The sequence below is a fragment of the Lepisosteus oculatus genome, chromosome 28 (assembly GCF_040954835.1).
Source record: "Lepisosteus oculatus isolate fLepOcu1 chromosome 28, fLepOcu1.hap2, whole genome shotgun sequence".
Taxonomy (NCBI): domain Eukaryota; kingdom Metazoa; phylum Chordata; class Actinopteri; order Semionotiformes; family Lepisosteidae; genus Lepisosteus; species Lepisosteus oculatus.
This window is the reverse complement of record NC_090723.1, coordinates 4,972,459-4,999,112: the sequence shown is the minus strand read 5'-3', so window position 1 is coordinate 4,999,112 and position 26,654 is coordinate 4,972,459. Positions and strand designations below refer to the sequence as shown.

Here is a 26,654-nt window from a genome sequence, read left to right as displayed (position 1 = left end):
CTCTTCGCGAAGACGACGGGAATGTTTTCACAGCTCGCCGCCTGTCTCTCACATCAGAGGCTCTGAACTCCAGAAACGTTGAATGTGAAAACGTGGGGCACATGAAGAGCGCTCAGACGGGGTTGATAAGGCACCTTGCTCGCTGGCGCACGGCAGTTAAAGTTATGTAATGCTCTCGGTATGTGCTGTTGAAGACTCTCCCCGAGGCACTTGCAATATTCTGTTTAGCATTTATGTTAAACAACATTTTCCCTGCATTTCAAAGCGCAAAAAGCCGACATAAAAATCCGTAGGACTTGCCAATTCTTGCGCTTTCACGCTTTGTCCCCATGTGCGATCGTCTCTCTTGAACACCAGAACTTGTAACCGGGTGATTTTGGCAGGAGCGGTCTTGCAGACAGCCAATCTCTGTGCTGTCGCCAAACAGATCTCATCATGAAAGGTTAGCTAAGAACAGGACCGACTGCAGCAGGGGCGATCCCCCAGCCGTCCCCCAGCGGACATTCATTCCATACTTTGCATTCAGTTCTAATGGGGTTTTTTTTCCCTAACGCTGCAGGCGTTCCTTTTCAAATTCTCCTCGTTTACAAATGAATGGCTGAAGTATTCGGGGTTTTAATGAAAGCAATTATTTAAACAATGTCCAGCTATTTTGTTATTTTCTGGAGAAAAGTTAAAAAGAATTTTGAGATGGGCATGCATAGTAAATACATTTGCAGATTGTGCTTACAAAGTCACCTGCCGAATCTTAGTCAGGTACTGCATGTACCTGGGGACATTTATTTTGAATTTGTAGAGTTAGAAAACATAAGCAGCAGAAATGCACAGAAATACAGTATACTTGATATTACAGTTTAGTCCTCGGGTGTGAACAACTCATTTTAAACTAATGTCACCATGAGCAACTAATGATGCTCACCACTCCACACCGGCAGAGGGTACAGGTGAGGAGCTGGTAATTAAGAGGATGAGTAATGATTAGAAGTGGAAATGATGAAGAGTCACTGGTTTTGCTAGTTCCCCTCGTGATTGTGGTTCCAACACAGGCTCATGACCCGGCTGCGTTCTCTGTGCTCTGCAGCAGGACTGAAGGAGATAAAGGCAGTAAATCTCCAACAACACCTTCAAAACACAACGGAATCTGCAAACTTGGCAGGAAGGAAGCTGCCTGTGTAAAAACACTTACACTTGACACCCAGGTCACCCGAGTTCAGAGGTGCCCTTGTAGAAAACACCCAGTGCTTTCTGTTGGTGACTTCAGCAGCAAAGTGCTTCTCGTCAACAGAACAAGTTACGTTATGAGTCAGCGTACACTGCGGTACGCTTCCAAAAATACCCAAACAGGACGTGACTGGGGTTATTATCTGACTTGCACTGGTTAATCAGCACTGTAAATCCCAGGCACTGCACACTGAAACAGGTCCAGTAAACCCAGGAGCTCAAATTCTTTTCCAAGAGAGAGACCAGACTGTTCATTAACATTGCACAAAGAGCAGCCGGTTAAAACTTGTTCAACAAACGAAACACTGATCCATCAAGAAAACTTTTAAACCACCACGGCATTTAACGCTGGATTGTGGTTGATCCAGGCCTTTTTCATCTTTGGTTATTTAACGGGTTCCAGAGGACAGCTGTAGAAGACAGAGCGCTGGGTGACCAGGGCCCCACACTGTCCAGACGTGTGGGAGAAGCCCAACTGGACCAGAATCTTCAGATCACTGTGGTGTTGACAACCGTTATGCTAGAAGACGACTCTCAAACTTGTTCTCTCCCCTTCCTGAAAACACTGCTGGCCACACTACCCATCTCTGTGGCACGGCTATCAGTTCCCCTTCAGCCTGCGTGACAACCGACTGTACGGGTCAAGACAACTGCAGACACAGGCTCCAGGCTCTGGGCTCTGGAATGAAGGAAGGAATTCTAACATTGAAGAAATGGAGGACTTAAAGAATTTAAAGCAAAAACATAACCAATTAAGCAATTGTCAATACCAATCTTATACTGGCTATCTCATGGGAAGACGACAGCAGACAGGCCACTGTGGTAAAGGGGCTTGATTTACTGGTCTACAGAGATCTGCATGGAGTACTGGCACACAGAAGCACATGATGGAAGGCTTAATACTCCACACGTAGTACTTGTTTTTAGAAGTGTATAATGTCAGCATGCCCAGAGGGGTTGGGCAGCCAGTTGACCTTGGACCCCCAGAGGTTTTCTTTCTCCTTACAGAGGAGTTTTTGGCTCCTCTCCTCCGTTGTCTTCTGGCTTTTTCTCTTTCTGTATTGCAACGTCAAGTATTGTCACACAGCCTTGTTCAGTGCCTGTGGGCAACCTTGTTGTGAAAGGCGCTATATAAAAATAACCGGAATTTAACCGAATCCTCTGGGTTGTTTTTTTAATGAGTGACTGCATCACCTTACAAATCCAGGATAAAAGGTGACTGATCAATAAAAAAAGGCATTAGATGACACCTTCAGTGGCACAAAGTCTGATCATTATGAAAAAGGAAAGGCTTGCGTCTCTCCGTGCTGCAGGGACAACAAACGCCAAGTCGAGCTCGCTGACAAGAGGAGCTCGGGCCAAGCAGGGGAGTTTGTCCCACCGCCTGTCCAATCAGGAGATGATCCTTCCCTGGATGAACTGCACGAACTCCTTCCTGCGCAGGACGCGGTGCATTTTGAATGTGTTGGGGCAGGCCTGCGAGGACGCTAGCATGTGACTCCGCAGCTCCTGGAAAGCCCCGCCCCTCACCAGCTGCACCCTCATTGGCCCGATGCTGCCTTTGAACCTGAATGATTTATAGATGGCGGAGTCTTCCTGGAGACAGTGATCCAGCTGGGGACGAGACAGAGACAGGGCTGTTACGGGGAGAGCACGCCGCAAGATGCTGGTTTTCTCTCCCCACCCCCCCATGCATAATGCATCCTCAGAAATAATTCAGACAAGTGGTGGTTTTTAAAAGCCTCTCTCCTGTCTGCCTGCCTCTCTGTAGCCTAAAATAAGCAGTGGAGAGAACCAAGATGTGAAAGTCAGGCCTCAACCATACAGACCGCTGGACAGCTTAAGAACTCTAAACAAAGCAAAAAAGGGGAAAAAGTCTTGACTCACACTCATAAAAATCTTTGGCACACATACTGTAACACCCTTTTTCCTTGAAGTGTTTATTTCTGCATCCGGCCTGCTGAACTAAACAAAGGCTTGGAAGCCCAGATTGGAAACGTTTTAAGAGCATGCCACAGTCTTCGCAAACTGAATGCTTCAGCGGCTCACGCACAGCAGAAGGCGACAGCTTGGCTCAGGAAAGCTGGACTGACTTCATTTTGGGGAAACTTTGCCTTAAAAAAAGGCTTTCTGAGCCTGCCAACCGCTGTTGTCTTCTGGCTGGAGGCTTCACGCCTTCGGGAAGACTCCTGCTGAAGTAGTTGGGGGCTCTTGCCGTCTGCACTTAGGAGAGCAGTCACAAGGATGGCTCTCAAAAGATCCTTTTTTATAAATATTTTCTTACCGTTAAAACAGACTTGTATTAAAAAAAAACTTAACTTTGATAAATAAAAGCAGGGAGGGGTTTGAGCTGCAAAACAAGGAGGGAGAGCACACCTCAACATGAAAGCAAATCGTTGGATAAAAACTGACTTGACCCATCAGTAACCCTTGATGAACCACAGCCACACCACAGTTAATAGAGACGCACACCAATAGCTCTTCGTAAACACCTCCGCTCGCTTGATGTTGACACTGATCAGGGTTTGCCAGAAGGGAAATATCTCTGTGACCCCTGATAAAGCGTCTCTCGGTATCTCGAAATCAAGGTTCTCCGAGTCTGCTTTTTTCGATCTCTGCTCGTGTGGCATCCTGTGACAGGAAGTGAACCAGAGTGAAACCGTCTTCTGTTTCCTCCTTTCTGGCCCATCCCATGGCAGCAGGGAGCTCGCTCTCTCCCACCATGCCAGGCTCCGACGTGCCCCACGTCTGGATGCCCAGACTGGACGATTTTCAGAGCCCCTTGCATTCACGCGGTACCCGCTCTCTGTAAAAATGCGGCGATGTCTTTCTGGGATAACCAGAGACACTGGTGCAGGAGGCGAGTTTCAGTGAGCAGAGGAAACTAAACAAATATGCGTTCAGTGAGCTGAAAGGAAAAGAAAAAGAAATAATAAGCCCTAAGGAGCAGGGACGCTGTTCCAACGCTTGGGGAAATGGAATTGTAGATGCGCTCGGGGGAGCTGGGAAAGAAAAGGCGCCCCAGCTCTGGCACGGCTCTCTCACTGATCACCGGATTTCGGCTCGGCTGCAGCCGCCAACGCAGGCGCCGCATTCCCACGCGGCTGTGGAAGGGTAGGAAAAAAAGACCATACCGCTGGGGTCACAGCGGAGCTTCTGAGAGAAGTAAAAACTGTGGACTGTGGGACGAAACCCATGCAAACGCAGGGAGAACATGCAAACTCCACACAGACAGCACTCCAGGAGTTGACGCCAGGAATCCAGCTCTGCAAGGCAGCCATGCCGATCACTGCCTCACCATGGCGCTCTAGAGCTCTTCAGTGTCTTTTTCCCCACACTTTCTATTACTCCATGTTACAGCTGCACTGTCGATATGTTTTACACCCAGGGGCAGGGCTTTCAAACGGAGACCGTTGACCACCAGATCGCTTCACTTCCGATTAACCGGCTGTCAGGTTCGTCCACTTTACTTGTTCACACTCTGTGGACAGGGAAGCATCAAGGAAGAAAAAAAGACGATGGTGCTGTTTTCCTCTGAAGGGCGGCGTGTTATGGAATGTGACCGAGCCAGGACGGAGGCCGATCCCACAGACAGGATGTACTTTTAATTTCTTTCACTTTTAAATTTTTGCTCCTTTTTTGAATTGATCATGTTATTGTAGAGCACTCTGAGTTTATTGGAGAGCATTCAGAATGAAAACTGTATTACTATATAATACCTCTTTCATTATTTTCTACCATTTACTATTACTCAGGGTACAATAACAAGGCTCATCAGGCTCCACATGGCTGTGTCTCACCCACCTTGTAGCGCTGCTCCTCAGACAGATTCCTCACCCCTCTTAGCTCCAGGAACACCTGGTAGTGGGGATCCGAGCCTCCGGAGAAATGTCCTACAACAAGGAACAGAAACACCTTCAGTGCGGAACGGATCCTTACAGAACCCCCTGAAACTGCCTCCAGCTAACAGCTAACCTGACCTTTCTGGAGTCAAGACACAGTTCTGAAACCTCATTTAGCATGTAACTTATTTTTTGGTTTCCGATGTACCAAACCACAGGGGTGGCCGACGACTGTGGGAAAACAGTGAAGCTCACAGGCATATAGATGCCTGGTTAAATCTGTATCCCACCCCTCCAAAAGCTGTGTGACATACAGCACTGCGACAACCTGTCTCCCAGCAGGTGGAGTCAGTTCTTCCACCACTGGAACGAACCAATGGATGAAATAAACCAATTTAAAGTGCTCATCCAGTCACAGGGGACAAAGAGACACAGATACGCACACACTCACACCAGAGGCAGTTTTCCCAGAAGCAAGTTAACCTAGTAGCATGTCTTTGGACTGCGGGAGGAAACCAGAGCACCCAGAGGAAAACCATGCCAACATGGGGAGAACATGCAAACTCCACACAGACAGCACCCCAGGAACTGAACCCAGGGCCCCAGCACTGCACATGACAATGCTAACCACTGCTCTACTGTGCCACCCTACTGTTTAATCATTTTTACATGAAACATCTTTACTTACTTGTCACGATAACGCATGTAATATTATATTGACAGGAGTATATGAACTCTTCAAATATTACAATGGCAATCCATCGGCTCTAAAGACGCTATGGAATCTGGCAAACCCATTCACATGCAAGAACACGTTTGAGACAACACTGAGAAAACAGTAAAGACATTTAAAATTGCCCTGTTGTTTCTCACAGGAGAGCACTGTGTACTCTGGCAGCTGGTGTGCATTGATTACTGCCCTGCAGAAACTACATCAATTTCAGCACAGCTCTACGGGCCCTCTAAAGTACGTCAGGGATGCAGAGCAGCAGACAGAATCAGGCTGTGGAAGGCAAAAACTGCAGAATGACCTGGGCTACACACCCACGTCACAACGAGCTCCTCCACCACACGCGGACATGGACAACAAGCCGATGTCGGCTGGGGCCGGCTTACCCAGAATGCCGCTCTCCGCACAGCAGTAGTCGACGAGCTCGGCTCCTGGCCAGAGACTGACCGCGCGCTGCAGGGCGCCGTAAAACAGCTCCTCGGACACCTTCTCCCCTCTCACACTCAACATCTGTCCGCGTCTGCGCAGAGGACAAACAGGCAACACACGCTGCAGTCTCCCACCAACATCTTTCCCTACCGAATCCCCACGTTACCCCAGTAACACCCCCAGCGCCCTGACAGTGGAGATGCATGAAGCCATTGAAGAGTGATTTGTCTTGGACTTTGCAAGCAGTGACTCATAGCCTTCCCACAAAGACATCCTGTTGACTTCGGAAACCTGATCTCGTTTTCATGGGAATCCAGACGACAGGGCACACTTTCAAACTGTGATTTTTCAGTTTTTATTACATGCTGCCACTATTTTTTTCATAATTAGAATACTAAGTTTATATAGCTCCTTTGGATCTCTCACAATTTGTTACAAATAACAGAACAACAGCACACAGGATACACAGATAAATATAAAAACCCATGTACAAGGTAACGTGTTTTAAAATAATGCTGGTTCAGCAATAGCTGCCTGGGTGGCCACACCGAGTGGGTGTTTAATTGAAAGACTCCAGACTAGAGGGGTAACATACCAACAATGCCAATCAATGGCAATTCATAATTAAAAATTAAGGAAAAAAATATGAAATTTAATTTTAATTAAGCATCTGTTCAAAAGGTTTTATTTAAATTTCCCATTTTGAAATAAAAGATGGACAATTTGACTACTTGAAGGGTAAAATAAAGAGGAATGGAGAACAACGCACCTGTACTGAAATTCTACCACTGGGCACTGATTGTGGAATCCGACCACTCTCACCACGTCCCCAAGACGATACCTGGGAGAGTGCAAAACAAAAATGTTTCCGTTTTTTACACCCTGATTTCGGTTCGGCTGTTTAATATGGCACACAAACACACACAGCAGCAAAAAAAAAAAAAAGATTTCAAATTTAAAATGAAAATCCGAAACATCAAATATTCAATGCTGAAAAGTAAACTGTTTCAGAAAAATAAACTGTTTCAGCAGTTGAGTCTTTTTTACTTTTACTAATTAGGGCAGCAGAGGTCTAATGGTCCTTTTCAGACAAGAGATGCTGACAAAGCTCCCCACTCAGATATCAAAGTCTGATTTTGAAGCCAGCGACAAAAAAAAATCATTTTTATGTTAAGGTTCTGCGGACACCTAGCGGTCACATGTGGTAATGACAACCCCGAACGACAGGATGTAACTTCTAAAGAAAGTCAGTGGCAACTTAGGGGAGTGAAATTTAAAAAAAGGCTTTCCTTTTTATCAGAAAAGTATATTTTATTCAGTAGATAACATACATTAAATGCAAACTGAGATGTCCTTGTGAAGTCATTCTATAAGTACACTGACAGGTCTGCCTGTATCAATGCCATCTGCACACACGGCCGCAACAGGAAGTCACTAGCGGGCAGTGCCATCAGCTGCCCGGTTCGTGAATTAACGAGCAATGCCCGGTGCTCAAGCTCAGAGCACGCACTCCTGCCAGAAACGAGAGACTTTTCCGTGTCCTCAGATCAGGACCCCTTGCTGCAATAACCAAAAAGCTGCAGAACTCTCTTCCTAAGACCATCAGAGTCTTGCTGTACATCGGTTCTGTATTTTAATATAACTGGGTTAAGACTTTAGGACTGCCAGTATTTATTCTGTTTTTTTTCCCCATTCTTTTAACTTTACAGCTTTTAAAACAATTTGTTATTATTTTATTGGTTCTGAAATTATAGGGTTGTGTTGGTTTTCTTTTGCATTTGTGATGTAGGACACTTCTGAAAGGCAGCACATACAGGACAGGTGACTGCGCCTACCTGTACAGCCCAGCTGCATTGGTGACGACCAGCTCATACTGCTGCCCCTCCTGCACCTGGTGCAGCAGCAGAGTGCTTGGCTGCCTCTCCTCCAGGCCCTCCTCGGGGATGAACTCACAGAACATGGACCGCGGACACAGGAGGTACTGGTGCCGCTCCCTCTCGGGCCACAGGTTTATTCCGATCAGGCCTTGAACCGGCACCGGGCGCAGGGGGGGAACAGAGACCAATTATTCCTTCAGAGCCCAAGCGAGCACCCCCGTACCCCACATCCTGCACACGGCCCTCGGAGACGAGAAGGAGAAGGGGGGCCACTGGGATTCTAGAACGCAAACGATCCGCTTTCTGAGATCTGGAGACGTCTCCACCTACGAGCTACACTAAATTGATTAAGGACACCTGTGAGTTTGCGGGAGGTGGGGTACATCCTTAGCCCCCCACCATGCCCATCTTGCACTACAGGATACCCCAGGCTGCTACAGCCTGGAGCTGGTGGGTAATCAGACACCACAGACTGTCTGACAACCTGCACAAGCAAGCGAAAGACCTGTGGATATCGTCAGGGCGACTCCAGCTTTAACGACCACCTGCAAAACGGATTGAATGGTCAATAACAGACAGTCGCTCCTTTGAGATCGTTTCTTTTTAGAATTGTGACTGAGATTTGTACTCTTTGAAAGAAACGTACACCTTGCTGCGATGAAGTTTACTTTCTAAAGAGAGGAAAGACAGCTGTGGATGTCCGACAATCAGTCACAGCCGGGCCGCTTCAGCATCGCAGCGGATGAGCAGAACTACGTTCCGTTCAGCACGAGGACAAATATGTCTGTCTCCTGGAGCACAAGATGCAGGGTTGCAGAAATAAAGTGTAGAGCTAAGCAAGCAGCAAGAAGCCCAGGGTTTGAACCTTCTGTGGCGGCGTAGAAGGGAGAGTAGAAGGGCACTCCCTGGCAGTAGTGTCGTCTCAGGAGCTCGCCGTAGACGTGGTTGGAGCCCGAGTCCACGGTCAGCACCAGGTTGAGTCGGGGCCACAGCCGGCGCGCGATGCCCTGGAAGCCTGTCTCGCACTGGGCCCGCAGCTGGGCGGCCCTGGCCGGGTCGGGCCGGAGCCGCGAGTCCAGGTCGCGCCGGACCTCCTGCGGGACGGCCAGCTCGGGCCGGACCCGGCCCAGCTCCACGTCCTCGGCCAGCTCTCGCCAGCGCTCCTGCAGAGACCGGAGACCTCATCGCCACAGCTCGGGACGGATGACAACAGCCAGGCTTAATTGGCCTCAGCTGTCCTAATCAGTAATCAATCCTGACCTCATTTCCTCACTTGACGATAATAAACACTGCACACAATCCCTCTGCAGCTGCCCCCTGGTCACTCCTCACTCTGGAAGGGGGTCCCAGCCGCCTCGTCCTCTGGCCAGGAGAAGAAAAACGTACCGAGACTAAAACACTCTCTAAACCTTTCTATAGGGCTCATTCCTAGTTGTTGGTATTGCTGGTGAACCATGGTTTTACTGGGATTTAATCCACAGTTTCTGTGGCTTCACTACACTTTTCACACCGGGCTATCACAAGCAGTGTGCCCGAGGAGCGTTCACTAGGGTATACTATAGTACGAGTATGGTATATGTCCCCAATGAGTTGGTTGGGTGTTATGCAGGTAATTAAGAGCAAGCTGTTTATCTGCTCCTGCTGTTTTGCCTTTGCTGTAATTATCAGGAAGTCTGGCGAAGAAATATCAAAGCAGAAACATACACCGATGTACTAAAACCATATATATAATCAAAAAGAGATGTAATATCAGCAAAACCCGGGAGAGTACCAGCACTCTGGAGCCATGGCTCTTGATATCACCCCTCTCTCGAAGGAAGCTGCATTTTGGAACCTTTTTCAGCCAGGATCTAAATCCCTCAACAGTCTCCAGACTTCAAAGCACTCACCCTCTGCATGACGTTAGCCTTTCAAAAAGAGCTAAGCAATTCATCCCGTGACCGAGGGGGAGTGAGAAGCAGAGAGGGGGCCCGAGGGCCGCTGGGGCACCACTATACCTGCAGGGCGCAGAAGGCGTAGTAGATGGTGGAGGCGAAGTTGGACTCCAGGGTGCCCAGCGAGGGGTCCTTGACAGCAAAGAGGAGGTGCAGGTAGAGAGCCTCTTGCTCGGTGGGCACCTCGAAGGCTGGCGCGGGGGTGGTGTAGAGGCTGAGGAGCTGGCGAGAGCTCCTCGGGGTGGAGGAGTTGGGGCCGATGGGGATGCCCGCTTCCGACTGGCGCCAGGTTGGGTTGTAGAAAAACTTGGCTGTCCTCTGCAGGCTCTGGGTGCCCGGATGGGCCCTCTGCATGGCATCCAGGCACACCGCCACGCCCTGCCCAAGACATCAGACACAGCAACAAGTCCCAATCCTGCACCTCTTGACGGGAGCAGAAGAAAACACCGAAAACCTGCACAAATCCCACCTAATGAGCTACACGCCCCGAATGGGCCCCCTCTCATTGCCCTGTCTGGAGCCGTTCTCAAACGTTCCTATCTCTCTGAAAACACCTCTTTCCTTGAATTCGAGGCTAAACCTGCCTTTTCCAGCAAGCAGAATTCAACACCAGAAAAAAGTCTCCAACACAGTTTTGGACTGTGCGCCTGGACTTCAGATGGATTTTGTCCTACCCCTCCTGCCCGATTCTACCCCCTGGCTGTTGCCTCGGTATGCTTCGTCTTTTGCCCAGCTAGTCTGCATTTTGAATTGCACATCTTAAATCGTTTGTGTCTCCCCTCCCCTGTCTTGATGGTCTGCTTGGAGGTTTTCTCCTCTTTCATGCTAAAGGACAGCCGCACTCGGAGAGTGTCCGGATCTCCCTGCCTTCCCTGCAGGAGCAGCTCGAACCCACAGCAGCCCCGGGGGGCTCGGTGCCCACCTGCAGGAAGAACTCAGTGCTGGTGTCCCTGGTGCTCAGCAGCATGCGGCAGGAGCCGGAGGTCCCGGAGGTCAGGGCCAGGACGCTGGGCCTCTCCGCCGTCAGCGCCCCCACCTCCCCGCCCGCCACACGCTCCACCAGCTCCCTGTAGTCCTCGTAGCCCGTCAGCGGGTGGCGCGCGCGAAACTCTTCGCCGTCTGAAACCACAGGGATCAAATTGCTTGGGATGTTACCGGTTCTGCGCAAGCCTATTAGCGCCGTGGAGAACAACAAAAACAATTACTGGGTTTAAGCCAGATGAGATTGAATTTAAATGAGATGACGCTGGCTTTAAATGTGATATTACTTCGTAAACAATATCACCTAATATTTTCGAGAGAGATCACTTTATTGGCCATATACTGTATATATATAGATCTTTGGCTAAGGATCTACGCCTGTGGCTGGAAGGCTGCCGGTTCAAATCCTATGGCCAGCAGCGGAATCCCACTCTGTTGGGCCCCTGAGCAAGGCCCTTAACCCCAGCTGCTCCAGGGGCGCTGTATAAATGGCTGACCCTGTGCTCTGACCCCCAGCTTCTCTCTGTGTGTCTCCTGGAGAGCAAGCGGGGGTATGTGAAAAAACAAATTCCTAATGCAAGAAATTGTATATGGCCAATCAAGTGATCTTATCTTAGATTGCCATTAACAATATGGGATTTTCTTAGGTCTCTTTCAAAAGTTAGAGAAAGTGTGCGAAAGTGTGTGAATCTCGCCATAAAAAAATGATGGTGATACAGATTACTTAGGCGTCAGAAAAGTCACCAGCATATATGTCGTTTTTCTAGGGCACTTTGCAAGGTCAAATAAGCAAGTATGCAAAGAGTTCCAAGTAACCGAACTGGATAAGCGAAGCGAAGACCGAGGTAGAGCTGAAAATGCTGCAAAGCCCTTGTCTGGCTGATGTCAAAACGTGCCGACGGTACCTTGAATCGAGCCGAAACCGTGCAGGCGCCCGTAGGAGGTCTCCGCGTTCTTCCGCAGGCGCCCCAGCAAGGTCTCCTCCTGGACCCGCTGCACAGCCCTGGTATCGGACTCCAGGCGCCGGCGCTGCCTCCGGCCCAGCCAGCCCAGCACCCGCACGCCCAGGTAGTGCTTGAGCAGGCTGCCCAGCGACCTCCGCTGACCCTTGGCTCTCCAGGCTATGTCTCTCCAGAGCAGCGCCATGGCCGACACCACGACCACCAGAAGAGCCGGACCCAGCCAAGCAGCCCACATGGAGAGGGGTCCCGTACTACAGCACTGTGTTTGCGTAGCTGCGAATCACGCCTTTGTGTTTATCGGCAGATCGTCAGTTCAAGCTTCGTGCCGGCCATTAGCAAAAAAGTTTGACTTCAACGGAAACAGGACAGCTGCAGGTCTTAGGAGACGAACAATGGTGTCCGACTCGCAGTCAAACGAGAAAACGAATATAAAAAGTACTTAAAACCGGGAAATAAGTACATCGACATTTCTCACTTTAGAAAACAGGATTGTGGATGAAAACTACTAGTTTTTTCGACAACGCATCTCCACGGAGCTGTCAACACTTAAAACTCCAGCCCGATAAACTGCCAAGACAGGCTTATCTCTAGCAATAACAAGAACAGACAGGGGGCTGCTCGCTCTTTCGGTGTTGTGCACGACAGCAGGTCCAGCTGCAGGGACACCTCGTCAAGGTGTTCCTGTCGCCAGCTGCGACAAGCCCGGAGGACGGTGCACCGCTGCTCCTCACTCCAGCGGTTTCAGTTTTCTCTTTGCCTTCTCCGTTCCTTCCTGTTACAGCTGCCGGTGACCTTTCACCTCCCCAAACTTGCCGTGATGTCATTTCGAAACCGCCCCCATTGAGAACCGAGAGACGCTGGCGGCTGGTTTCGAGTGCGCAGCCCGTCCTATACGGAGCTCAGCGGGACACCTGAATCTAGCCTTTTCGGGAAGTTATTAACTCTTAACAAACCATTTGAAGGCTTTCGTTTACTTAAAATGCAGACTCACTAACTTACCATGCTGTGTATTTCAGTAATTAAGATGTACAATTTCAGTTGTACTATTACACGTGCAAAACAGAATTGCGGAGTTCAGAAAAACGCAATCTGCGAAGTGTGCTATTTTGAGTCTTGTTACTTTAATTTTCGTAGAATGATACAGAATGGCACAGGGCATCGATTTTATTAAATACTGCCAAACATTGCTCATCTGTGTATACATCAATTACTGAAAATATTATTAACATTGGCAAATACGTACTGTATTATCCCCAGCTGTGCAAAATATGATGCAGGACACAATGCACACTACTGTATGTAAGAGCTGATAAAAAACAATAGTGAGAAGGGATTTGAAAATGACATTTACCCTCTGAAAAGAGATGCCAAAATCTTTCTTAATGCATTCATGTCAATAATGTTCACATGCTGGGTGTTGTCCGAAGCCTGAATGACACCATTTCTCAGAGAATGTCGGATAGTTGGGACCTACAGCAGGAGTTATTACTCCATCTGCTTCACGGGGTCACTCAGCAGGAATGGCAGTGTACTCAGGAGTGCTGAGTGGTGCTGGGGAATTCAGGAAGCTAGTCCAATTCACAGAAGAAAGCGTACAATTCTGCATGCGAGGACTGCCTTGATTGCTCCCCTTTCATTTTCTCCAAGTGAGGCAATTTAGAGTGACAGTAGTCGAAGCCTCTATTTTCAGAAGAGGACACAAATAGAAATCTAATAAATCAAAATGCTGGACACTGAAACACCCAGCAAAATGTTGCTTGACCTTTTTTCCCCGATACATTTGCATAAATAAGATCTACCTTTCCTGCAATCCCAGCTCCAGTGTCACAAACAAATAATTTGTTTTAAAATGAAATTGTCTTGTCCATGCAAAACATGATTGCCATGATTTGATCAGCCGTGCATGACAAAAATATTCCAGCATTATTTTCCTTGATGATAAAGACACTTTCCTACTTGTATCCAGACAACTCCATCAATATTAGATACAGAACGGGACAGGGCATCGATTTTGTTAAATCCTGCCAGACGTCCGCCAGCCTGACACAGGTTGCTCATCTGTATGCAACATCTGATAGAAAATAAATAAAAACTGAAAATCCCATTTTAGATCCCATACTCTTTTTCTTCTTCAAGACTTAGCAAATACTGTATCTTACGATGGAATAATAATGAAATATTCCACAATTGCCAAGTCCATTTGCTGTGCATTTCACTGTGTAACCTGCTGCATTCCTTGACCTGGACATATCAAACTAAACTGTTTATTAAACTAAACCTTAAACTGTAAGGGCTCCTACCTGTACATTCATAGCTAATGCTCTTAAATAAATAACGAACAACCCAAAAACACAGAACATATGGAATGAATGGGTTCCTATAAATCAGTGTTAAAGGGATGCACTTGCTTATTTCTGCAGAGTGTTATAACAGAAAAAGAAGCTGGTACTGCATGTTCCAAGATATCTTTTTGACAGCAACAATTCCGTAACCTCTGGCTCTCCATGTAAACAGCAAACAGTATCCAGGCAACAGGTGCAAGCAGGTGTCCTAGCAACAAGTGGATACCTCATGCACAGACCTGGAAGTCAGAGGAATTCTGCAGGGCTCGGCAGCATGAAAGCACAACCCAGAAGATTCTGAGCTTTTAGACCCAACCTGTCCAAGAGTGTTGGAACCAGGAGCAAAAAAGTTCAGAAACTCATTTGAGAGCAGAGATTAGATTAGACGCAGAGTAGCCTGAGGTCAGGCAGAACATCTGTACTTGGTTTAAGTTAACTATGCAAAGCACATTGATTTTAACACCGGTATTTAAAAAAAAGACTTTTTAATATACTAATAAAACCATTTCTAGCAAGTATTTCTATAATGAGTTATGTACTTTTTTTACTTTGTAAAATACTAAAAACATCTCCTTAGAATCTTACTAATTCATCTGCAATAAACATTTTTAACATGAAAATACACAAAAATGGTATGAAAGATTTGCTTAGAACCTTTAAAACAAAGCCTGGAAAGGCTCATGGAAAACGTCAAGATGAGCTGTAAAGAAAGCCTCTTTTCTGCAATTCATTTTTATACTCCTAACACTACGCAGACAATTTAATTTGGCTATTTATTGGGGCAGTTTAACTTTTGATTTGCGTAGTTTAGACTTCCAATAGCCAGCTTTGACAAGCAACATCCTGGGTTGAGAAAAAATGCAGGCAAGTTGTACACACAACTTCCCATCTGCTTCAAAGATGTTTCATCCAGAAGGTGGCAGGAGTGAGTTTTCTTTACCCTGCTGAACAGTCGAGTGATAAATGGCTTGTTTTTCTTTTGCCTTGCTTGGACTAAGCCCCAAAGGAAATGAAAATCTTAAGAGTTTAATTCTTGACAGCGTTCTGTCCGATTGATCTCTGACACTAGCTAAACAATAACAACCCTGAGTAAAATGTCAAACTGGATTTGGGGAAAGAAAAAAACAAAGACGAGAGGATTTCTGTTTGGCTTTCTTGCAGACGTGGGGCTCTGGTTGATGGCCTTTATTTCCTGCACGAGTCGTTTAGGACTCGGGACACAAGAGTGGTGTCTGGTCACGTATTTTCTGTTACCGGTGATGGAACTGCTTCTCTTTCACAATAAACGGAAGGTTCTTGTCAAGCTCACAGCTGATGTCTGTCTGCCTCAGAGAGGATTTCTAAGCCATACAGGTACCCTGTGTTTGAAGGAGGAGGGGCAGGTGTATTCATATTTAGCACACTGTGTCTTGGCAGCCACATGGAGCACATTAGTGCCCTTGTTGGATGCCCATGAAACGGTTTTGACAGTCTTTTATTGCAACACTGAGGGACAGGTGCGGGTTACCATGTTGCTCTGGTGATGCAGTGATGTTGCAGAGCCCTTGTGCAAAGCAAAAAGACATGCGAGTGGGTCTCACATCCCCAGAAAAAGAAAGGGCTACAAGAGTAACACCCACCCCCACCTCCCGCCAATTACCAGAAAGGTGCCTTTGGTACAGGAATGGTGGCATTCCCAGCCGAGCCTTCTTGCTATCCAATGTGTTGGTTGCAAATCTTGTAATGTTGTAGTAGGAAAGAAACGCCAGTGCAAGGAACACAGGGTGTTAATTACAATCTTATCATGGTCTGTCATACACTGGTATACAGCCTAAGAATACAATTATGAACTTTACAGAGCTGTATAAGATTGTGCCTCGGAACTCACTTCACGAGAGGTAGGCATAGACACATACATCAGCTTCCACTGCCCCAGCGTCCTAAGGTTTTGACATGTTTAAAGCCCAGAATGTTTCCCACATGCTTTCCAACTAAAACACACATAAATCTCTTTAAAAGAATAATGTTCCTCAGTTCAGGTCAGATGAACGGCTGTTAATCCACATCTACAGCAGCATTTATTTCAGAAGATTTTTTTACTGTTAAAATTATTTATAAAACTTTATTCCAATTGTTTTTTTTTCTTGGCTTACATCCACATAGTAAAACACAACACAAATAATAAACAAACATAAAACAGAGCAGAGCGTTACCTAATATAGTCAAGATTAAACACGCTTGGTGAAATACTAGCAATAGGAACTAGAAAAAAACACAACTTCCCTGTTTCTTTTCAGACTCTTTGAGCAAGGGAGTACACAGATATAAACCTTTTGATGGAGACAGTGGATTGTTTGAAAGAAGAAGTCATCTCTCTCAATTTATACTAAAGCTGTGTACCATAGAATTCCAAGTTTGCCATTAATCAACAGAGATGGCTTTTGCTCAATATTTCAATGCAAGTCTGAAAAGTGGTGGCAGCTATTTTTTTTATTGGAAATGAGTCATGATTAGAATAATATGCAAAGACATTTACACGGTAATAAAATAGCATTATTTTAAAGAAAATATATTTATATATTTCTCCTTGCATTTCTATACTTATGTTACAGCTCTCTGAAACCATAATCCATTCCATACCTGAGAGCCTTTTACGTTCTGAGCAATCATGATAGGAAGAGTTGAGGCAGAGTGATGCAATGTTAACCTTCTGGTTTGTAAGGGATTGTGTGCAGAGGTGTGCACAGTTTTATTTCTTTGTATGATGATAAAAAAAGAATAAAGAAAAACAAGACGGCTATGTCCAATTCTGCATCTTAAAGGGGGGAACAACAGAAAAAGAGGAGTGACTGGTTGAAAAAAAACATGGCTTTGCATGAATTTCCATGCAAAATCTGGGAAAGATTCCTCATCAAAGGGCTAGAAAACAGATAGCAGCCTTATTCTGTGTTAGATTTTCTTCTTCAAAAAGCGTCATGGGATGGGTAATCAAGATGTCTTTCCTACAGGGACAAATAGAAACAAGATCCTAAAAGCCACTGCACACCAAATCCAATCCTGCTCTTGATTTAACAAGTGGAATTCTCAAGCCCTGACTAAATTACGGACTATGCACGTTTCCTGTCACTCCTTGTCCATCGAGACTGCAGCAGGTGGCTTTTGGAAATTTATATAAGCTCATTTTACACTACAATGACACTGTGCAAAAGCATGTACTCCCACAACTCCACGTTGCCGTCTAGGAAGCCTGACTCTGGAACAGCAGCCATGGTCTATAGTTGATCTTAAAACAACTTTTAAGGAAAAATGTCAGACTAGGATAAAAAAAAAGAAATGCTGCATTAAGCAAGGAATCAGAGTTAAATAGGGCATACATTATATGTATATTAAAATAAAAATGACCAATGAAACATGCATCCAGTCCAATCTCCTACATTTTGGATGTGCATGGTATCACTTTTTGTTAGCTTTTGATGTCTAGTACTTTGTTTTCTTTACAGCAAAAGATTGCTAAAGATACAAGCCCTGACATTTAAATGACTAACAAACTGAACATGCAATGAAATTAACTTCTGCTTTTTCAGACAAACATAGTACAGGAATTGGATCCAGTGCACAATGGACTTAATACTGCCTGAGCTTACATGTGGGCATTTAAACATAAAAACTATGCTTCCATAATCTCAAGTCCTACATAGTGAGCGGTTGTCTCTTTAGTGTACTGTGTCTTTGAACATATAGGAAAACAGCAAACGGAGCACTGTATGAAACCTTCAATGCTCAGCATGATTAAAAGTCCCCTACAGGAGAAAGGGGCTCTCTTGCAGGCCTGGAACCTCAACAACCTCACTCTAGTCACAGTGCACAATCCGCAAATTAAGGCCATCGGGGGCTGTGCTCTATTATTTATTAAGTTGAAAGTTGATCCTGGGTCATATCAGTAACTGACTGCGACCAGAAGTTCCAAAAAGGTGGCACACAAGTGGCAGAGTGCCATCAGGGGTGGATTTACGATTAGTCTGCCACGGCTGTCTCGTTTCTTTTTAAAATAGCGGCTCCTGTATGCAACTCCCAGTCACCTGTAGGCTTGCCGGGACGTCAACGAGACACACGCTGCTCCTCCAGTCTACAGTAACTCCTGTCAGGCACAAGATGGGTCAGAGTCAGAAGATGGGTGGCCCTGATGGGTGAGGGGGGGTCAGGAGAGACTGCCCCCCTGTCCCCTACTGTTCTCCTGTGTAGCACAGGAGTTGCTGCTGTGAGTAGAGAGGTAAAGAGACAACTGGCAATTCCTAATTGGGGAGGGATATAAAAAAAACAAAAAAATAAAGCCCATCAGTACTCTTAGAGCACAACTCCTACTTCAAAATAATTCATGTTGTGCATCTGAGCCAACAGGGCAGCCGCAGAGTAGTTTCGATCTCTTAAGGCAGAAGACAGACGCCCACAAAGAGAGCTTTCTGCCCCTGAGGTTCCAAGCCACAGACAACTCCCTGTTCCCCAACAGGCACAGTTATATACAGGCAGCTTACAGCCTCACCTTCTCCCTCCTTCACCCTCAAGCACTTTGACAACCCAGATGGATTGGAAATGCGGCACCATTATCTCATCACTTGAACATAACACAAAACGTTACTTTAAACACAAATCGCACAACAAAACACCAAATCCTTGGAACTAAAAACCAGCAGAACCTAAGTGAATTCATAATTAAAAATTATTTTGTGATGAGAAGGCAGTGAATCAAATATAGGTGTAGACAATTTCACTGAACCATTGCATCAGAATACAGACTGTTAAAACGGTTTAGTTTTTTTTTGTACAGTAGTTTTTTTGTGACACTTTCTTAAAACGCAAAAGAAGCTGTAAAAAAACAAACATGCAACAGCGAATGGCTTTTTACAATATGATAGCGATATCTTTAGCAGTGTAAACTGCTGCGTTTCTTTTATGTCTGTGTTTTACAGGTGCGAAGGAAAAGAGAATGAATTGCAATTCAATTACCATGCTGAAAAACAATATTAGACTCACAACCATTATTAACATTTCACATTATGGTTCTTTAAAATAAAATAAAAATAAAATAAAATGAGATTAAACAAACAATGGAATTAAACCATCCAAAAATGTTGGGGATGACTTCTTTCTGGGGCTGAGGGGGGCAGTGAGGGGTCAGAGGTCACGATTGGGTGTGTCCAATCCACTGACTCTCCATTGGGCGACGCAACAGCTCTTCCACATGTCTGGCCACGTCCATGGTGTCATCCAGGTCAAACTCCCCATCCGCATCCAGCATGGTGTCATTCCTGTAAGGACAGAATGGGACCGTTCACACCCAGGAAGACACCTGCGTATGCGCACGTACTGCACACACATCTATTTACACACAAAAACAGGGAGGCACACACTCATTCGCACAGACAGACACATGCCGAGGTATGTGGGCATACACAAACAGACCAACTCATAAGAGAATGTCCCTATCCTGGTGCTTTAAGCACTTTTCCCCTTGAAACAATCCTTGAATTTCTTAGATTCTGCTTAAAAACACTCGGCACCGGCAGGTATCACGTAAAAGAAGATACTCTTATTAAAGCTTCATTAACTGCAATTCTGCTGTCACTTTGATGACTTTCTGTTCATCAGATGTTTTTTCAAATAATGTCATAATCTGATAATAACAATGAAAAAGGTATCATTCATGTTTTGAATACATTGTTATCCATTTTGATTAAATGCACCTGGAATTCAGGATACATACAAAGTGAAAATTATTTTATGTCTTGTATGCTAGTTGCCAACTTGTGTAAAACCAGCAGTTATGCATTGTTCTAGCTGCTTAATGAAATGGGTATTGTTACTTTAAAAGACGATACACAACGATACTTAAAAAATGCTGTGATTGTGCAAGCTGTCACACAATAGACCTATGTTATACTTTAAGGTGCATTATCTCTAGTTTTAAAACCTAATTATGTTATCATATGTCACGTACTGTATAATGTATTGCTTTTACGAGATGTTTTTTAATTCATCTTGTCATAACACAGTTTGATGTTGGCATAAGTTCGGAACCACAAAATTGAAAAAAAGCCTTAGCCTTATAATAGGTTTACATTCGTTTTAAGTTATGCCTATCATAAAACTAGCCTATGCCTAGCATCAAACACTTTAAAGGCAAAATGCCTCAATCTTTTTTACAAAAAGGTTTTATTAAAGGGAAAATACAGAGTAATCCACCGTAAATTATTTTATTTAAATTCAGCTCAGAACCTGCAAACGTGTAGGATCCAGCTTGTGGTTACAAGACCTGGCAGGACCACTCAGCCAGAGACGCGCTGCAGGCTCCACAGTGCCTTCCAGGACTGTTAGTGCTGCCTGAAGGAGCCACACGTCTCTCACCAGCATCACTGCAGGCTTGCAGGCTCCCGGCAGGACCCAGGAGCTGAGGCTGACCTGACTCCAGCAATCCTGGCCAATAGTGCACAGTTGTTTTGCAGGTTTTTTTAAGAGTCTTGCTATCTGAGTGGAGTTTGTACGCTGTCCCCATGTTTGCGGAGGTTTCCTCCGGGTGCTCTGGTTTCCTCTGGCAGTCCAAAGACATGCTAGTAGGTGAACTGGCTTCAGCGAAAAACTGGCCCTGGTGTGATTGTGTGTGTCTGTGTCTCTGTGTGCCCTCCGATGGACTGGAGTCCAGTCCAGGATGTACCCTGCCTTGTACCTAACGCTTGCTGGGACAGGACCCAGCTCTCCCATGACCCTGAATTGGAAGAAGTAGTTAAAAAATGGATGGATGGACAAAATAATTTGTTACGATTATGTCGGCTGCAAAAGAATGCCCACTGAGAGGTGTGCCTAGGACACGTGTTCTGCAAGTACAAGGCACTTACGTGGTGGGGTATATGCCATAGGTGTGTGGGTGACTGACGGATGGAGAGGCCGCGTGATCCATATAGGTGGCATTTGCCCCAGATGGGTCAGGAGGTGCAGTCGCAAACCTGGAGCAGAAAAAGAAGTATTAAAGACGACCCAAGAAAGGGAGAAGGAATGCAGAAAAGCAACCAGAAAGAAAGTATCTACTGTACCACTGGGGTTGACTGAGTCACAGCTTTGCCCAGACTAATAAGCTATAATAATTTACTGAATTCAGGTCTACATGGCTCCGTCTTGGAGCTGGTCCCACATGTTAACTGCAGGATATTTAAGCAGAAATGCAGCCAAGTGAGATCTCCTAATTGGCAATTGGCATTCTAAGAGAAGTTGTAAATGGCAGATCTTCATTCAGCTCAAGTGTGTGCACAATTAAATTTGCAACGCCAACATGAAAGGAGTCAAACGGAATTAATGCTCTTGTTTAAATGGGCTGGGAGACAAAGGAAGGCCCAGGGCGATCCGCATCAAAGCTGATAACAGGGAGATCTATGCATGCTGAAGGACCAATTAAGGCTGAGAGAGCGATGCCTACTGATGAAGTACCACAGATGAGAACCCATGGAGCAAGGAAATGAAATAAGACACCATGATGAGAAATCTAAAACAACTGTACATTTGATATTGCAAATTAACCTATTCTCATCGCCAACAATGACTGAGATCTTTAGTTTCTGACACAATCATAATGAGCCTTGCCAAACTGTAATAGTCAATTTCGGACAACACAATTGCAGCAAAAATCAGAAGAAGAAAACGCAGATAACACGTATCCTTAACGTTAAGGATCTTGCAGGGCATGATGCATGGGCCTGTCACTGAAAAATAAGACAAATGCAAGTACTGTGCAGGAGAATACTGGGGTAAATCACTCCCTTTCTTTTGTTTGTCTGTACGTAATGAGAACTTTAATGCAGCCATCACAGAGACTTTCAGACAATGATCTGCAAAATAATCGTCCGGCTCAGTAGTTTAATAATCTTTTGCCCAAGAATGTGTAAAATCGATCCGTGTGAGCAAATGCAATGCATTTCAGTTTCTTGAAACGCCTATATTGCTGGTAAGCAAATGCCCACAATCTGGTGAGAAGTGAAGTGACAGGTAAAAAAAAGTGTTCAACTTACTCTGGCACAACCTGTTTAATCTGTGGCTTCACATACCCATCCACTTGTTTTGCTGCGGGAAACAAATGGTAGGAGATATTAGTGGAATAGCTGAAATTCAAGGACTATAATGAATACAAGTATTAGCAACTATTAAATTCATTAGGAGTGCTTTGAGAAGATACCTTTAAAGGTGTGATATAAAGTTTATTAGTAGTGTTATGCTATAACTATTTTGTTATCATGGTATTCATATTTTACATACACAACTTATTTCTGTACTACAAATAAAAAAAAAAACTAACACTGAAATAAGTAACGAGTATATTAGACAAAAAGAAAAGCCTACAGAGAGGAGGGGTGTAGTATTTGGAGAAGACGTCGTCCTTCGGCCGGTCGGGATACAGGAACAGCAGATGGTTGAGGTCGCTGATGCGATCAGCCAAAGAGCGGATGGAGAAATCTTTGGTCGTGTAGGGCATCAGGTTCCACACCATCCTCTCCCCTGCAGGGTCATAGGCAGATGAGACAGGGTTGACAGCACAGGCTAAGAGCTGAAGCGACACAAATGTTAAACAGCCACCTGCAATCATTAAAGAATTAACCAGCGGCATGGTTCAACTTTTAAACACAAAGGTCAGTGCTCATTTAATCTTTTGTTCTTTTTTGAAGTATATTGTCTGCGGACATATTTACACATTTGTCCTATCATCTGTAGTTTGTTCCTGATGTATTGTTCGATTTAAACAGGGTTTACATGCAATGTACACCACAGTGCTGAAAAGACAACAACAATGTAAATAAAGCATCAATCATTTACAAAACCGAGTCATAATGAAAACCGGCAAGTAAAAATTTTGAATTTAATAAAGTTCTGGCTTAAACCAAACTGATACACAAGTTTGTTCATGCACCAAAATGCATGCAGGCTTTCTCCAGCAGAGAGCACAAGCACAATTACAAACGGGAAGAGGCCATTCAGCCCATCTAGGACATTTGGTATTCGATACGAGGACCTCACCCAGCCCATCCTTGAAGGAAGCCAGGGCATTAGCTTTAACAATGGCAGGACCGCTTGTTCCACACTCCCATCACTCTTTGTGTAAAGAAGCACCTTCTGTGCTTGGTTTAAATGCACTTCCATGTAGTTTCCACTCTAATAAGTGTCATTAACTCTACGATAAAATATGCTTATTCATTAATTCATTTTTCCTTTACAATATCAACTGTTGATTCACTTCTCAGAAAAAGGGAAAATCGGTTCTAGCCTTTCATTCACATTTGTGCTTTTAAAAAAATAACTTCTTAGCTGCTGTATTGTCATTTTTCCCAGACGGAACTGATTTTTTGTGAATGAAAGCAAGGTCTAATGTGCATCAGCAGAATGTCAGGAGGAAGTGGTATGCAGTTCTGGAATAAACACTGAATTTTAGTCACTGTTAATCAAATATCACATTCCCTTTTCAATACCTGCATATACATGGAAGTTTCATACTAAGCATTCTTGTTTAGGAAATATGTACATTGCTCTAGACAAAGACTCTATAATAAAAACCCTTTGCAACCATACCATCACAATGTTAAAACTCTGATATTCCACCAAAAAAGTGGTTAGTCCCTATGGATGAATAAATTATTACAAAATTGGAATTACAACTTGAATAAAAGAAAATTATAATAAAATGCTGCAAACATCTGAACAGACATGCAGGTAAACAGATAGATCAGCATTTGTCACAGACTATGAGAGGACAAAGTGCACGTAAAAACGAAAAAATGAAGAAATGATCTCAATACTGAAAGTAGCTTTTAGTCTGTGACTTCTGCAATTTTTGTTTTCTGTAAATCCCCTCAGAAATTCACTGCATCCTTAAATGGCAACATTGGGCAGCCTGTGCAAAGCTGGCTTGATCCATTCTTGTTGCAACGAACAAAAAGGTTGCATGCTATTTTGCAGTTCATTCTCATCTTCCTGTTCTATTTTTCTCCTCCTTGGTTAAGAAGTGCAAACCTTCAATTAGAACAGCCTGAACGATTAATGGATTTGTGCAGAGATGAGAGGAGGGGAAGGTCTGCAGAATCAAATCGACAACTAGCAGGTCTCTGACCTGCTTATAAAGGTAGTAATCCCTCTCTTCCCCAAAGCACAACTGTGGTTTTTCTTCAGAGCGCAGCTATACTGAAACCAATACAGTGGGCTTGTGAAGTTTGTTGGCCTACACAAATTTTTAATGTGAAACCTGTGCCCCCCAGGACAGGACATTTTGCATGAAACAATACCAGAAGACAACAGGCAGCTCTGTCCAGCTTTGTCCTGGACAGCATTGTATCACTGTATCATCTTTTGCACTTGCAAGCCATCATGGGCACAAATGATGTTCTTACCTAGCACTCATCAATCATTAGGAACGTATTTCCTTCAGTACCAATTCACTGAGTACCACAGCAGCAGTTTTGATGATACCTCTGCATGAAGACGCCGACTAACATGCGACTCCAGACCGCACAATCAGGAGGAAAAAAGTCGATGGACTTTCAAAACATTTAGTTTCGAAACATCACTCTCTTAACTTATCTGCTAGGCAAATCATAGAGGTACATTCTTATTGGGTACTGTTAAATCATTTACTCTGAGCTGAAAATAAGCACTGCCTGTATCAAATTGAAAACAAAAGCAATCTAATCATAATACCGCACCTGCTTTATTGGGGTTTTCGGCCACCCAAGCTATGGTTATCCCTCCAATCTCAGAGTCGCTGAATCGCAGCAGGAAGGTGCCATTGGGTTTCGACATCAACATGTCCTGGGCCTGCTGCTTGTTCACGAATCCCAGTATCGCGCTGAAACACACAGGGGGCACAGCTCACACTCCACCCCACTTCAGCACTTCCATATCCTCAAGATGTTCAGCCTGCTCCTGCAGATCCTGCTACAGTTGCTGTATCCTCTATTCATCTGCTCACTGCAGAAGTTGCTGCATTTGGGGTTAGATTTTCAAATGTTTTGTTCCTTCACTCTGCAATATCTAAACTGAACTGTTGGTACTCTTTTACAGCTCTAGGATTGTGATCTTAAAGCAGGTCACCTTGGATCAAGGAGTCAACGCAAACTTAAAACCAATCAATTACTTAATAAAACTAACTGTTCGCCCACCTTGAAAGATATGAGGTGTCCAGAATCTTTCACTGAGAAATGTGGCATTGATGGCTATGCGCATATACATCAACATGGTGGCGCAGTGTGTTTCAGCACTGTCAGTGCTGGGGCCCTGCGTTTCTAATTCTGGACCTGGACCTTGCACCTGTTGCCTGCCAGGATAGGCTATGCAGCTATGAACAGGGTGAAGCAGTTCTAAAATGGGTGGATGCATCTCTCCCTTGGTAAGAGCTTAGAAAGGCATAAAACTACACCAACATTTTGTGCATATTAAAACATCTTGGAAGAGGTTTTTGTTGTAATGGAGAGGTTTTGGATCTAGACAGAGCAGGGGAAACGATGACAGCAGGAAAAGATCCTAACAAAAGTTTAGATCTCTCAGTAGCTTTCTTGGCTTTTAAACACCTGGCCCAACATCTTTTGAAAGGGGCATAATAAAGTTAATTACACCTAATGTAGGAAAACTCCTCAAGACCTTTACTCCATTGAGTCTGGATTTTTTAATGCTGCATATAAGGTCAGTAATAGTGAAGAACTCTCTCACCCATCGTTCCAATGGGGTTTCAGGTGCTTTTTCGTGAGCTCCATAACTCCATCAAACCACTGCCAGAACGTGAAGTTTCGACCAGGTAAGCTTTCCTGCAAGGTACAAGAGGATGACAGGCTTCACAGTGACGCAGACGAACACTCTTAGCTGTTGTCTGTTAGTGGGCATCACAGTGTAGTGGTTAGCGCTCTGGGTTCTCAGCTGGGAAGGAGTGGATTACAGTTCCAGCAGCAGACTGGTGATGTACCCCTGAGCAACGTAATTTCCTGCAGTTGTTTGTGTTCACCTTGATTTATAAATTTATCCCAGGTGACCCTGGAAGGGACTGGGATCCCAACCAGAAGAGGGGTGGGGGTGGGGAGGTTGCACAGTCTTTTCTCAAGCCTTTTAATGCTAATGAAATCAGGAAAAAGCTCCTGTCTGATGAGCCACTAGGCTCAAGTATAGACTTTTTCAAATAAGTATTAAGTATACAGTGCCTCTCTGTTTCAAACTGCTGTCTCTGGCACATCACCAGGAGCCCAGTCTTTGCAGCTCAAATAAGAAGGAAACCTACTGTGCCAAAGTGGCAAATACCCAAGAAAGAGCAAAAGGTTTATGCTTGTTTATGCACTGCAGACT

General features: G+C 44.9%; 2 protein-coding genes across 7 annotated transcripts in view; both read right to left on the bottom strand.

Moving 5' to 3' along the window:
• Nucleotides 1-746: 746 nt before the first annotated feature.
• ghdc (GH3 domain containing) lies at nt 747-12,782 on the bottom strand. Its single transcript, XM_069185765.1, has 9 exons — nt 11,920-12,782; nt 10,956-11,152; nt 10,097-10,411; nt 8,965-9,262; nt 8,058-8,247; nt 6,992-7,063; nt 6,180-6,313; nt 5,026-5,114; nt 747-2,835 (listed from the first exon to the last, which is right to left on the bottom strand). Exons 1-9 carry the CDS (start codon nt 12,209-12,211, stop codon nt 2,614-2,616), a joined length of 1,809 nt encoding a protein of 602 aa, XP_069041866.1. The 5' UTR covers nt 12,212-12,782; the 3' UTR covers nt 747-2,613.
• Nucleotides 12,783-16,388: 3,606 nt separating this feature from the next.
• stat5a (signal transducer and activator of transcription 5a) overlaps nt 16,389-26,654 on the bottom strand; it is a 90,369-nt gene continuing 80,103 nt past the window's right edge. For all 6 annotated transcript variants that reach the window (XM_015361884.2, XM_015361881.2, XM_015361883.2 and 3 more), the window contains 6 exons: nt 26,031-26,125; nt 25,028-25,170; nt 22,680-22,835; nt 22,352-22,403; nt 21,188-21,295; nt 16,389-19,603 (listed from right to left, as the gene is read on the bottom strand). In XM_015361884.2, coding sequence (XP_015217370.1) covers nt 19,477-19,603; nt 21,188-21,295; nt 22,352-22,403; nt 22,680-22,835; nt 25,028-25,170; nt 26,031-26,125 — 681 coding nt within the window. In that variant the 3' untranslated portion in view covers nt 16,389-19,476. The remainder of the gene's footprint in view (nt 19,604-21,187; nt 21,296-22,351; nt 22,404-22,679; nt 22,836-25,027; nt 25,171-26,030; nt 26,126-26,654) is intronic.